The following is a 14,368-nucleotide window of genomic DNA, read 5'->3' as shown; positions in this document are numbered from 1 at the left end:
AAAGCAATAAATTTCAGAAAACAAAACTTTCAAACCGCTACTAGACAATATTTTAATATCATGAACAGTAGGTCCCTAGTCGTGATGTAATATACTGGAAAATTATATCTTTCGTTATCACTAACTATAATTTAATTAGAAGAAATCCCCTAATGCAATCTTCAATTATTATGATCATCATCATCAATTTTCTCTAATGTCATTCTTGAAATTATTCATTATTTTCCTTGAAAATAGTACCTATTTTTTTTATATATAAAAAAAAAAAACCAATAATGACTTCAAATGATTGTACTCTATCATACATCTTATTTTTTTCTTACGAACGGTAATTTTTTATTTATTTAATAATAAGGTTCATCCATCTTAGAATTGGCTGTTTATAGGATATACCCTATGAGAATTTTCATTTTAAAAAGCTATCTTTTGATTGCTTGAGAAGATGATGATAAAAGGAATCCCTTTAGTGTGAAGGCATAAATGATCTGAAATTAAAATCAATTAAATCTTTTCTAAAATTATTAATTTAAGGAAATTGTGGGGTTTTGGAATTAATTGACTTTTTTGTACACATTGTAAAGTTAATGTCTGAGAATTTATATAAATGGGATGAAGCATCGGATACCTTTTCTTTTAGGCAAAATAAAATATACAAAGATAGTTTTTATAGGAGGGAAATTTTCCAAGATGCTGTACGATGAAGTCACACTATTATTTTGACTTCATATAAACCCAAGGAGCTTATCTTGTGTATCTCCCTCATCGTTTAGAAATTAAGTTTTATATAACAATAGTATAAATAAATATTTATTAGGTATAATAGTATATTCCAATAAGAGATATACAATCATACTTGGTCAATTTATCTCTTCCAACTTGAATCCTACGATGTGGATTTTGAAAATTTTTGATAGCAAAACCTTCTTCCAAAAGGTTTGAAAAGGTTAAGTTACATAATCACACCAATTAAGTCACTTATACAATAACTACATGTAAGTTATCGTAATAAGCATTGATTGATAACTTGTCTTTGAGCATGTATCCTCTTTGTTTCAAATTAGTTGTTACGTTTTGCTTTGTAAGAGTTAAATTATGTCAATTTTAATTAATATTTTAAAATATATTTTTTCCATCTTGTTGACATAAGAAAAATTATAACTTATTGTATTGATCTAATTCAATTTCACGTTGTTAGCCAATTAAATCTTGAAAAGCAAAATATGACAACTAATTTGGAACAGACCGATGAAGAGAGTAATGTCCTCTCTTTTTTTTCCTTCTTGAAACAACTCTTATCTGTACAAATATTTCTTCACAAAAGAAAGTTGATGCTCTTGATCATCAATTAGTACTCTCTCCGTTCACTTTTAGTTGTCATGATATACTTTTCGAAAGTCAATTTGACTAATTTTCAAAGCTAAATTAGATAACATTAATTTGATATTTTAAATAAAAAATTTAGATATTCAAAAACTATACGAAAAGTACTATAAATTGCAATTTCTTGCATATCAATACAATGAAAAAATACATCGTAAAATGTTGGTCAAAGTTCTTATAGTTTGACTCTAAAAAAGAAAATTATGATAATTAAAAGTATACGGGGGAATAGTATAAGTTTCTAGTTTTATCGTTTGAAATGTTGCACAATTTTGTCACGTCATTTTCTTAAATTTTGAAAAATAAAGAGGACAAATTTCGTGTGAGTTTCGAATGAATGGACCAAAGGGGGAAAACAAAGAGAGAGAGATGCAATTAAATGGAGTCACACGAGATGGCTCATTTTCCACATTTTGGCATTAACTCCCACCGTCAAGCCCTACCCAACCCATCCTTTGTTTTTTAGTGTATTTTTTTTAATAATAATAAAAAAAACTTTCGGTGTTCAGTATTTAAATTGGGAGACGACTAAATTCATTGAAGTGTCACTAGGAAGATCTTTTTCATTTTGAGGAATTAAACCTGAAATCTTTTATTAAGAATAAAAGGATTTTAACATGAAATTGCAACTAACTTAGCAAGTTATTTAAAAGAAGTATATATATAGTATTTATATTGTACATTAGTGGCGAAGCTCGAGGGTCGAAGCGTTGTACACCTTTCACCTTTAGAACACACTATACATAGAGAGATTGTTTAATATATATATATTTCCGTATATAATAGTGATGAATGCGTGGTAATATTAGAAGAAAGATATTAAGAATGAAATGTTTGAGATGAGATGGGAATGACTTTCATAGTGAACAAAATGAGAAAGATGAAGTTGAGATGGTTTAGGTATGTGAAGAGAATGCACAAATATCCTAGTGATTAGGTGTGAGAGGTTGTTTATGATCGGTCTAAGGAAAAATACAGGTAGGTCAAAAATAATAATTAGAGATTAGATTATTAGACCGGAGCTTACCAAAGACATGACCCTAAATAGAAGGATATGGAGATCAAGATTTAATTATGATAGAAGGTTAATAGGTGCTTGAGTGTTGTCAAGTAATTTCCGTTACCACTATTATTAGTACTACTCTCCTACTATCTTACTCTTTGATTTTATTATTACATATTATTTTTTTACTTTATTTATTGTATTATTTTTGACATAGCTTATTCACTACGATATTTTTTAAAATATTATTTGGATATGTTTTATTTAAGGCGAGCGTTCATAAAAAAAATTAATATATTTTCATAAATTAATAATAAAATTATTTTATACATTATATACTGATGTTGCATTGGATAATAAATTTTCTTGGTAAAAATCATGGGTAATACTAAATGATCAGAAATATTTGGCCATAATTTGGCCAGAAATATAAAAAGACTAGAATATCCTGGTTTTAATTTTTGCATTTATTTCCTCAATACTTTTCCCTCCAAACAAAACTAACTTTTTTATATTTCTCAAACTCCTTGAACTACTAAAACACAGACTATTTGGTTGCCAAGGAAAATGAAAAAAAATGTTTTTGTGTATATTTTTTTGTGTGTGTATAGTTTATCCGATTTATTTTTAAAAATAAATATTGTTTAGTTAATAAAAAAATTGTACGCTTTAGTTAAAAAAATAGTTATGTAATTTTGTTTTTATACATTAATATTTTTTTCATTATATACCAAATTATGTTCTATATATACATAACATACATTCCTTCCTCTACCCCTCCCCTGAACTCAATTATGATCATAAGGTGCCAACGCATACCTTTGAAAAATTATTTTTTCGCTTAAAATAAACCTCTTTATTGAAAAGAGACAATTAAATTTCTCATTAATAATAACTACATGACTATCTTATCTACTTAAGATTATACTTAATTATTTTGTAATACAAAATTAGTAAAATATAGTAATTAAGCGTAGATTAACAAAGTTTAATTAAAAAAAATCTTTAAATATAATCAACTAAATAGATTAGTCTATATAATGGATGTTTTTCAAGAGAAAAAAATTATTTGAAATTTAGATATTTCTAAAAATAATTGATGATAAGACATATATAACTATGCCATAAATAATACATTAATTTTTAATATTATAATCATTCCACACAAGAATTAACATATAGAAAATGGTGAAATTATTTCACTAATTTTAACCATGAATAAAAAATTCAGTTATTCCAATAATAATAATTAAGTGGATATTTCAAAACAAATGAATAAAAGATCACTCAATACCTACTTATCAATTATAACACTTTAAAATAGATGTATTTTATGTATATAATAAATTACAATATGTTTAATGTATATAAATAAAGTATAACATAACTAGGATATATATTTTTTTAAAATTATTTTCATTTAATGTAGAATTTTAATATTTCAATAACGATAATCAAAACTCAAAATACTTAAGAATTGATTGACATCGGCACATAATAGAAATACATAAAAAAAATTATTAATATGTAGTTTAATTTATTTAAATATGTAGTTTAATTTTTAAATATGTAGTTGTAAATACGTAGTTTAATTTTTTAAAACATAATAACCAAACATAAAATTTATATATGTAGTTTAATTTTTCAAAACATAATAATTAACAAATATGCAATATTACAACATCAATGTGTAACTATCTTGGGTTATTGTTAAATAAGATCTACACTTATGAACCATATGATTTTTAGTATTTCTTTAATGTGTTGATGTCTACCAATTCTAAAGTATTTTAAGTTTTGATTGTTATTACTGAACCATTTTACATTATATATAAAAAAATTATTTAAAATGTAATTTAAATAATTATTTAAATAGGTAATTTAAATTTATTTATATAATAAATGCAATAAAATTACTTAATTTTAAAAATTCTTAATCAGTTTGAAACAAATATTAATTTGAGAGAAAATAAATAAATAATAACATTGTGACTACAACTATGTATACTCAATATTTTAGCATATCATTTAATAACAAATATTTTTTTATAAAACAACAAATAATACTAATAAAGAAAAATATATATGTGATGAAACTTTAATCTAGTTTATGCTTGACAAATTTGTGTTGTCATTATCATCGGAGAACTATGAAGATGTTTTTTTTTCAATTTTTTTTTATAAAAGTTTATTTTGAAATCATAAAGAACTTTCTATATCCTTTCCGTGTTATTATAATTTTTCAATGAAGCACCATAAAAAAAATTGTATATGTCTCTAGTACTAAAATAATAAATAAAAACTAATTCTAATGAGTATGTATGATGTGATTCATATGCAATCGAAGATATGAAGACAATCACATAAGAGGAAACATGATGGTAATTTGAGTTATCTTCATATTTTGTTCACATACATTCTGAGTATAATTGGATAAAATATATTTTTATCATTAATTTTTTTCTAGAAAATCAATGCGTAACAATAACTCCTTTAAATAAATAATTATAATTGTTTAGCCAACTCGATCAATTTCAGATTTTATTTTTGAGTGTTGTTGATATAAAGTTTTAATATTTAAATTTAGATATAAATTATCTTTTCACGATTAGAAATTATAAATTTAAATAGATAATCTACACTTTACTCCCTTTTATACTTTTCAAAAAATTTCTTATCATTAAGAAATAAGAAATGGAAAATAAATACACAAAAAAAAAAAAGTAAAACGGGGAAAAATTTGAAATTGAAAAAGAGATATATTATTTTTATTTTTTTACTACTGCTGTAATATATATATATATATATTATTTTTTATTTTTTTAGATCTTGAAAATTTCAAGTGAGAAGAATGTGTGAGACTTATGTTTTCTTTGGTGAATTTTTTGATTCCTTTTCCATGTTTAACTATGAAATCATCAATAATTAATCTTACTAATTATTTTTAATGTATTGAAAACATAATTAAAAAATATATTTAATATTTAAGTTAAAGGATAAAACTATCTAAAAATAAACTAATTTATAATATGAAAATGTCTTTTCTTCATTCTGGTAAAATTATGATCAAATTTTTATGGCCAAAAGGATTTCCAAAAATCATATAGGCCACGATAGGAAATAACTTGGTACATAGAGCTAAAATTATGGCACTTTCCATAATTTGGTTGGCATTTCTGACATTTGGAATCCCACTGCAAAAGTAAAGTTCGTACAGTGGCCCCACACTTCCTTGACCAATTCAAGATGCCATTTTACCATTAACCAATTCTATGTGCACCACACACAAGTGACAATTAATTAAAAAGAGAAAAGGAGAAAATTAATTATTCACATTTGTTTTATACTTTCATGGTCGTTTGGTTCGATTTTATATATTATTAATTTTATTTATTAGATTTTTATTTTTAAATATGGTAAATCAATTACTGAATTAATAAGATATCTCTTTTTTTTTTGGTTTATCAATTTTTATCCTTATAATCTAATTTTCGATTTAACCAATAAGAAAATATAAATATTAAAAAATATATGATTTCTTTAATAATTTAGTGTGATGGACAATGATGTAATTTTATATAATGCTCATAAAATGATTACAGTAGTAACTAATTACCATGAAAAGATTTATACAAGTGCAATACAAATAAAATGACAATGACAATAATGTGTATTATACAAGAACTATACAAGTGCAACACAAATAAAAGAATAAAAACAAGGACCATTTACTAAGCTACATATTATATTTATTGATTTCTTAATAAACGTTTTTTTTTTAAAATTGGTGGGCTTAAAAATTGGGGGTAGGGGAGGGGGATTACAATGTGAGGAATCGAACCTTCACCAACAATGTAGGAGTTTAGATAGTCAACCAACTGAGCTACTAAAATTTCTCAATTTCTTAATGAACGTGAGTTTTTCTAAGATAATATTTATTTTGAGATGGATGGAGTAGTAATTACACCCTTCGTTCCAATGGATCATTTGACTTTTTTTGTTCGTCCCACAAAAAATGTAACTTTTTATATAATTACAAAGAATTTAATTTTAAAATTTCTCTTTACTCTTAATTAGATGATTTTATAATTATAACTATATAAATATCAAAATTTTTATTTTGAACTATAATTTCAAAAGTATTTTTTTTCTTTCTTAAATTGTGTCAAATCATATAAAATCACATAAATTAAGACGGCAAAAGTTGTACGTTGACAGAGGCCAGGGGCGGAGGCAACATATACTTAGGGGGGTTCATCCGAATCCCCTCGGCGGAAAATATTACTATTTATATAATGTTAAAATTATTTTTTAGGTATGTATAATAAATGTCGAACTCTCTTCCACTAATTCATGTGTTTACTTCTCAGATTTTATACCTCCTTATTAAAAATCTTGGCTCCTCCACTGACAGAGGCAATAGAATTCGTAAAGCACAGCAAATTAAAATATATTAGTAAAAGGTAGTGATAATTTATCAGTTTTACGCATAAGTGAAAATGCATTAACCGTGCAACTAATAGAGCCTGTTAAGTTTATAGTATCTATCAGTATAAATAAATAGTGTGTGTATATATTCGTACTTTATACTTTTAGTGATGTGAAGTTCTGAATTGGATAGTTAAATAATTAATGAATATTTGCACCATTCAATTACAAATTAAACCATGGATTTCTGAAGTTAATAACTCAGTTTAGTTGACAATTTGAACGTTCATTTATCTGAATTTTTATTTTATTAATGAGCGTTTGCTTTTTCACCTTATAATCTCCTCTTCGAATCCTTAACGTTTTATTATCAAAAGTATAACTTGGGACCTTTTGACTTTAGTTTATATCTGTCCACTATGTATCTGTAGTAACAACTTTTCACAAGATCTATATATTCTAATACGTCGCTTTACAATGCTAGAGATTATTTTTCACAAGTCGTTCAGTGTGATTTCATAGAATCAAATTGTCTGCAACATCAACCGTTCTAGTATTGTAACTGATTTAGATTTCGAGTCTCAAGAATAAAATAAATCCTGATCGAGAGTGCTTTTTAATGAATTTTATATGATGCAAATTTAAATTAGTTAACTTAATAAATAATTATAAAATTATAAAATTAAAATTGTAGATCTATCTGTTACTATATTTTATTTGTTCCTTTAGAAGTTGGTTCAGAATAAAAATGCTACTCTACTATACATATTTTCTTATATCATTTTATGTGATATATTTTTCTTATTTGTTTCTACTTGGAAGAATAAGGAATAATGATGATACATATCTATACTTCTATAATTTAAAATGATTAACTTTAAATTTCTTATTCTATTCTTAATAAATAAATGTATTACTACACATATATTATTAATTAATATATTGCCCATAAGTTTCAATAGTTTTAAAATAAAATAAAATAGTACTATGTTATGTGTGTGTGATGGGTTCGGGGGGAGGCGGGGTGTAGATTGTCAGCGTAAACTATGCATGATTAATATAATTATGAAAGACGTTTTGTTCCAAAAAAACAAACATTGCGTGAGTCGTCGAATTGTATCAATAAAATTGTTAACAAATCACAAGTTGTATTAATAATACTTACTTTCGTGTGAAAATTATTCTTTCCTTTGTTGTACCCTCTCTCCGGTCCAATTTTGTCTATCTTATTTATTTTTTGGGAAAAAAGATAAATATATCTTCGAATTATCGTAAATGGTATGCAAATACCCTCCGTCATACTTTTGGCACATTGGTATCCCTGCCGTCCAAAAACTGGAGCATATATACCCTTTATACTAAGGGACATACACGTGTCATAATCTTATCTACCAATTCGATATTTATCGACAGATAAGATTGCGTCATGTGTCCCTATTTAGTATATTATACATATTTATATTATTTAAGATAAAAATATTAAAAATAATCTTACTTTTTTTAAATTTGTGCCTAGTCAAATTAAGTGTGTGAAAAAAAAAATATCCCCTCTATTTTAAAAAAATGACCTAGTTTGACTTGACGTGGAGTTGAAGAAAAAAAAATTCATTTTGTTGTCCTAAATTAAAATTATGTCAAATGTATCAACATGTCCTTTGATACTGTGGTCTTAAACATGCCACATAGAAAGCAAGAACTAAAGTGTTGCAAAAAAAAATTGTGTCATTCTTTTTTAAATAGATAAAAAAAAAGTAGATCATTATTTTTTAAATAAATGGAATATTTGTTTTGAAAATGAAAAATGATATTTGAAATTGAAAATTGTAGTTGGCCATGAATACAAATTGGTATTGTTTCTAACTTTTTATGAGTAATTTAGAGTTAAAATTCTGAAATTCAATTTCAAGTTAAATTTCAAAATTTTATAGTTAAACATATTTTTGAAGTTTAATTTCTAAAAAAAGTATTCCCTCCGTTTAAAAAATAATGGTCTAGTTTGACTTGACACGAAGTTTTAAAAAATAAAATAAAATTGAATCTTGTGATCCTAAATTAAAGTTATGTCAATTGTATTAAATTGTCCTTTAATTTTATAGTTTTAAACATGTCATTTGAAAAATTAAAATTAAAATGTAACCAAAAAGAGAAATATATTATTCTTTTTTAAGCAGACTAAAAAATAAAGAGCGTCACTCTTTTTTAAATTGAGGGAGTAAAACGAAAAAAAGTAGTAAATCAGAGATGGTAAAATCATGTGGTTTGAAAGAAGGGTACGTACCGTAAGTCAAAGTGAGTGGGTGCATAATACATTTGATAACACTAATAGAAGACAAGATAATGAAACAGTGCAAATGCATATTGAGAGTGGCGGGGCCGCCGGTGGTGTGATTAGTAAACCCCCTCTGCCCCACTTCACTCCGCTAGGCCCCACCACCCTCTCAATTACTCTCTATTTTCTTTTTTTCTTCACTCTTTCTTCTTCTAATTACTATATACTGTATAGTTTTTCTCTCTCTTAAATTTCTCTCAATTTCATCAAAAAAACAGTCTCACCATCACTTCTAACTCTCGCACATTCAGTGTATTGCTTAAGTCGCATCATCATCTATCTAACTTTGAAATACTCCTACTTCTTCTTTTCTCTAAAAATTCCGAAGTAATCGAGCTCTATCCATTATTTCACTATATTGTTTTCTGGAAGATTTGCTTCAAACTGTAGAAACAAAGAGGGTAAATTGAAATCGCTTTTCGCCTTGTTGAGTAAGGTTTTCTTTTCGCTTTTACTTGATTTAATTTGAGTTTGAATTTGAATGTGTTCCACTTCCTCATATATAACAATTTTGAGTGATTGTGACTATCTGGGTTTGAGTTAGACAAGCAAAAGAAATATCTTATGCAATCATTGATGACCAGTCTGTCTATCTAGTATTCAGTACTAGCTAGAACTATTAAAATAGATGAAGCATCGTTGCAAGGCGATTTTTGTAACAGCTTTTGTCTTAGCTAACTGTCAGACGAGGATGTAAAAGTTCCATCCTTGCAATTTGGGGTTTTAAAAAGCACTAGTCAGTGGAGTTAGTAATTGGATCGTCGCGATTACAGGTTGGAAATTGGAATTATCAATAATATTTTACTCTCATAAATTCTAGCATTTTATGGATTCAACATCTAGAGTTGAACAACCCGACCCAAACATTGTCGGTAGCGAAGGAGTAGTAGTAGGAGGAGGAGAAGGTACAGGTACATCATCAGCAAGCGCTGCGACGGAGGGGGGACAGTCAACAACGGTGTCTGCAGCACCACCAAGTCGATACGAGTCACAGAAACGTCGAGATTGGAATACTTTCTTACAGTACTTAAGGAACCACAAACCGCCGTTAACCCTAGCCCGTTGCAGCGGAGCTCACGTGATCGAGTTCCTTAAGTACCTTGATCAATTTGGGAAAACAAAAGTGCACGTGACCGGGTGCCCGTATTTCGGGCACCCGAATCCACCAGCACCTTGTGCCTGTCCGTTGAAACAGGCTTGGGGTAGCCTTGATGCACTAATTGGAAGGCTAAGAGCTGCTTATGAAGAAAATGGGGGAAAACCTGAATCAAATCCATTTGGTGCTAAAGCTGTTAGAATTTATTTAAGGGAAGTTAGAGAAAGTCAAGCAAAAGCAAGAGGAATTCCTTATGAAAAGAAGAAACGTAAACGGCCGAGTACATCGAGTTCGGTTGCAACAGCTGGCAGTGCTATCGCGGCAGAAGCAGGAGGTAGTGGTGGTGGCAGTGGCGGAGACGGTCTTATTGGTCAGCAGCCACCTACTGCTCCTAATACAACAGTATAGTACAATACTATTCATTTTCAATTTTAAGTTTAGTTAGTAATTGTGAATTATCTAAATCTTATGTGATCCGAATTCAAATTTAATTCTGATCACATTTGTTTTTCTAAAATATATTTAGTGACAGTTGAATTATCATTCATGATGGTAAGAATATTTCTCTCTATATATTGGTAATGGTATTCTTCCTTTCTGTCCGGTAACTTTTGATATGATATTGTTGATGGGAGGTGATAGATATCTCGTGAAATTAGTCTTGGTTCACGAAAGTCAATCTGAACACCATGATCATCCGAAAAGTATTGCATCTGAGATTGAATTAATGTTGCATTTAGACAACATTAAGCACGTTTTACCAATTTTACCAGTAAGAATGAGTGAAGTGAGTAGTTCAAAATTGATCTGATATATATATGGTCCCCTATTTTACCTTGATTGAAAATGGAAAAAAAATATACTGTATATCCTCACGTGTGTGTGTCTTTAAACTGCAGCATACAAATATAACGTCAGACGTTTTGCAGTTTCAGGTGCCTCCTTCTTTTACCCCAGATTTTGTTACCCTATCTGGTTTTTTTTTTTTTAACTTTTATGTGTATATTGATTATTGATAGTTGAATTAAATATTTTTTTTTTACATTTATCAGTGAATGTAGTAACTTATGATAAGTAGTATGTACTCCATTTTTTTCAAGTTAACAATGAGATAATAAATAGTTATTCTAAAATTTTATATAATTATCTTTCGAGTAATTTGAAAGTATATATATTTTTTTATAGACCTATAGTCACAATTCAGCTATTACATAGTATCCGTATGTATGTTACATTGTTACTGTTGTTGCAAGTTTTAGCATTATTTGTACTAGTTTAAAAAATGTGAAGAATTTCTGTCATTATTTGAACGAATTTAAGTTATATACACACTTATTTAGGGTTTTATTTCAAATTTTAATTGTTATTTCGATTCCAACATTAAGATATAATCTGGTATTACCTCGAGTCAAAAAAGAAATAATATATAATATAAAAACCAGATTTAAAAATAAAATTTCTGTTCTTGAGGTCTTCTTCGGTAAGAATGAGACGTAAAAAAGGTTTTATTGGGGGTGATATCAACTGCAATTATAAAAGAACAATATAAGGGCATCCTTGAATAATTAGCTACTATATAATAATAATAAAAGTACAATATAATATATTGTATACTTTTTTTTAATTAAAAAAAAAAAACAGGAGAGGGCACTACCTTCTTTAGTGCGAAAAGGACCCTCAGCCAACTGATGATGCTTATTGCTTCCATTCTATTCATTATTTTAATTTTATTATTGAAGTAATTATTGTTCAAATCCATTAATTATTTTATTGTTGAAATCTATTCATTGGCTTTTAATTATCATATCTTTGTTTAAAAAATAACATTCAATTATACAAACAAACAAAAGTTTCCTCCTCCTCCTGTGCAAGGCTACGTACGCAATAATATTCTTGATTATTTATTTCCGATATATATTATAATTATTAGAATTATTATGCCTTATTATTTTATGTATCCAAATCTGATTGATGTAATCCAATGATCACTTTATATCATTTTTCTATTTCCCCTTTTCCAGCTGACTTTCATTTTTCTAACAATAACTTACTTATTTACTGATTTTTCTCTTTTATTTACTGCTGAAATAAAACTATCCCTCATTTCTTGGAAATTTCTTTTATGCTCGCAGCTATACCTTGTCCTTTGATAAGGAATTCGAATAGGACTGTTCATTATTTGTTGAAGTGTCTGGCCATCTTATTTAAATTTTAAGTTATTTGAATACTCAACTTAAGTTTTTAGGTTAACATTTTTAAAGTATGGTTAAAAGCTCATTATGTTGTTCAAGCATATATGACTAAGGTTCAATCATTTTTACTTGAAAATCAACATATATATGAAGTTCAATTATTTTTATCTGAGTTTAGTGAGACGTGGAGCTTAGTGAGGGTTCGTGGATTCAGACAAATTCAATAGTTTTCCGTAGATTTTGTATTTGTATTAGAAATATAAATAAATATATATGTATATTAACTAGTGAATCCCCTAAAAAAAAGTTGATTGATGGCTCAGTGGTAAGGAATGAGCCGTGGAAATGCTTGTACTTTAGTGTTGTGGATTCGAACCCCACTATATCATCAAGAGTTTCTCTTTTTTTTTGTAAAAAAAAAAAAACATGTTTTACAATATTTTTCTCTTATATCCTAAAATTTAGAATCTCCAAATTCCTAATCCTGCTCCGCCTCTGATTTTAGCCATATATGATAGAATTCAAACATTTTTACTTGAAATTCAACATATATATTACTTCCTTCGTCCCAATTTATGTGACACTTTTCGTTTTTTGATAGTCAAACAGTTTAAGTTTGACCGGAAATTTGCGCATGAAATCTTCAATTTTTTTGAAATGAAAGTTATATATTTGTAAACTACGTAAAAAGTACTATAAGTCACAACAATTGATAATTCAAAATGTTTAAAAGATTTATGAAAAATTTACGGTCAAAGTTAGACTTGTTTGAATTTTAAAATCGGAAAAGTGCCACATAAAATAAGACAGAGAGTACCTTTTTTCCTGAGTTCTAGCTCTATGTGGTTAAATTAATTCTTTTTGGCTTAAGGCAGAAATAGTGATGATAATTAAGTGAATAGTCAATAGATACATACAATTATTTGGTCCATTCCCCAAAATAATGAATTTTCTAGCCAACCTTCTACAGCAGAAATGTCTCGTCAGACTTTAGAATAATATCTAGAGAGGAAAAAAAAAAGTGATTGTAAGAGAATTGCTCAACTTTATTTTTCTTATTCTTAATTTATTACTCCATTTGTCAACTTATTCTCGTCTAACCTAAATAATAAGTATTCAATATTTATTTATTCAATTAAAATGAGTGGTCAAAATGTTTGAAGGAATATTACTGATCTTTCAAAAACATTTTTTTTTAGATACATGATGTTCGATATTCATATTAATATTCTCACTAATTTAGATTCACATTTCATAAAATCCATTGCAAATGCTTGTGGCTCGCTTAACAAGATTTTTTCTGTATCTAACGCTCAAATGTGAGATCTCTCTGATTAAAAAATAAAATAGGGTCATGATATTGTAAATGAAACATGAAAGAGCAGTAATAGTATTTGTTAAAGGTAAAAGTAACTGAGCAATTATTTGTCTTTGTCCAAAAGTTCATGGCACTCGTGAACAATATTTATTGAGCATGGTGCGCAATACATGCATATATTATAACTATAGAAAAGCATGGTCTATATACGAAGTACTTTTTTGAAAAAATATTGACAACACATCATAAAACAACAAGAGCACATTGTTTAGGATTTGAAATATATATGTACAAAATTATAAATTAATTAAAAAAATCAATTTGAGATCAAAAGAATGTTGCAAATGAAAGTTATCAGAACTCCTAAACTTTAAATTCTTATCATATATCCTATTTTTGCAATATGATTTCAATAAAAGAGATTCACTTAAATTCCTTTTTTTATCATGACTCCACCGCTGTAATTAATCAGGACAATCACACCAAACAAATTTAAAAAAATTGTCCTAGGAAACATTCATTATGAACTTTTGTTTTCTCCTAATATAATGTGACTCAATGCTTAAGCAAGACAAATAAATAAAAGAGTAGTTATATATTGATATATTCATGAGTGTAGGGT

At 27.3% G+C, this 14,368-nt stretch overlaps 1 protein-coding gene across 1 annotated transcript; it reads left to right on the top strand.

Annotated features, from left to right (window-relative positions):
• The first annotated feature begins 9,324 nt into the window (after nt 1–9,324).
• Nucleotides 9,325–10,807, top strand: LOC125875046 (protein LIGHT-DEPENDENT SHORT HYPOCOTYLS 5). Its single transcript, XM_049556112.1, has 2 exons — nt 9,325–9,571; nt 9,914–10,807. Exon 2 carries the CDS (start codon nt 9,967–9,969, stop codon nt 10,642–10,644), a length of 678 nt encoding a protein of 225 aa, XP_049412069.1. The 5' UTR covers nt 9,325–9,571; nt 9,914–9,966; the 3' UTR covers nt 10,645–10,807.
• The last annotated feature ends 3,561 nt before the right edge of the window (nt 10,808–14,368 follow it).

Source organism: Solanum stenotomum, chromosome 8, assembly GCF_019186545.1.
Source record: "Solanum stenotomum isolate F172 chromosome 8, ASM1918654v1, whole genome shotgun sequence".
NCBI lineage: Eukaryota > Viridiplantae > Streptophyta > Magnoliopsida > Solanales > Solanaceae > Solanum > Solanum stenotomum.
This window is presented reverse-complemented; position numbering and strand designations above follow the sequence as displayed.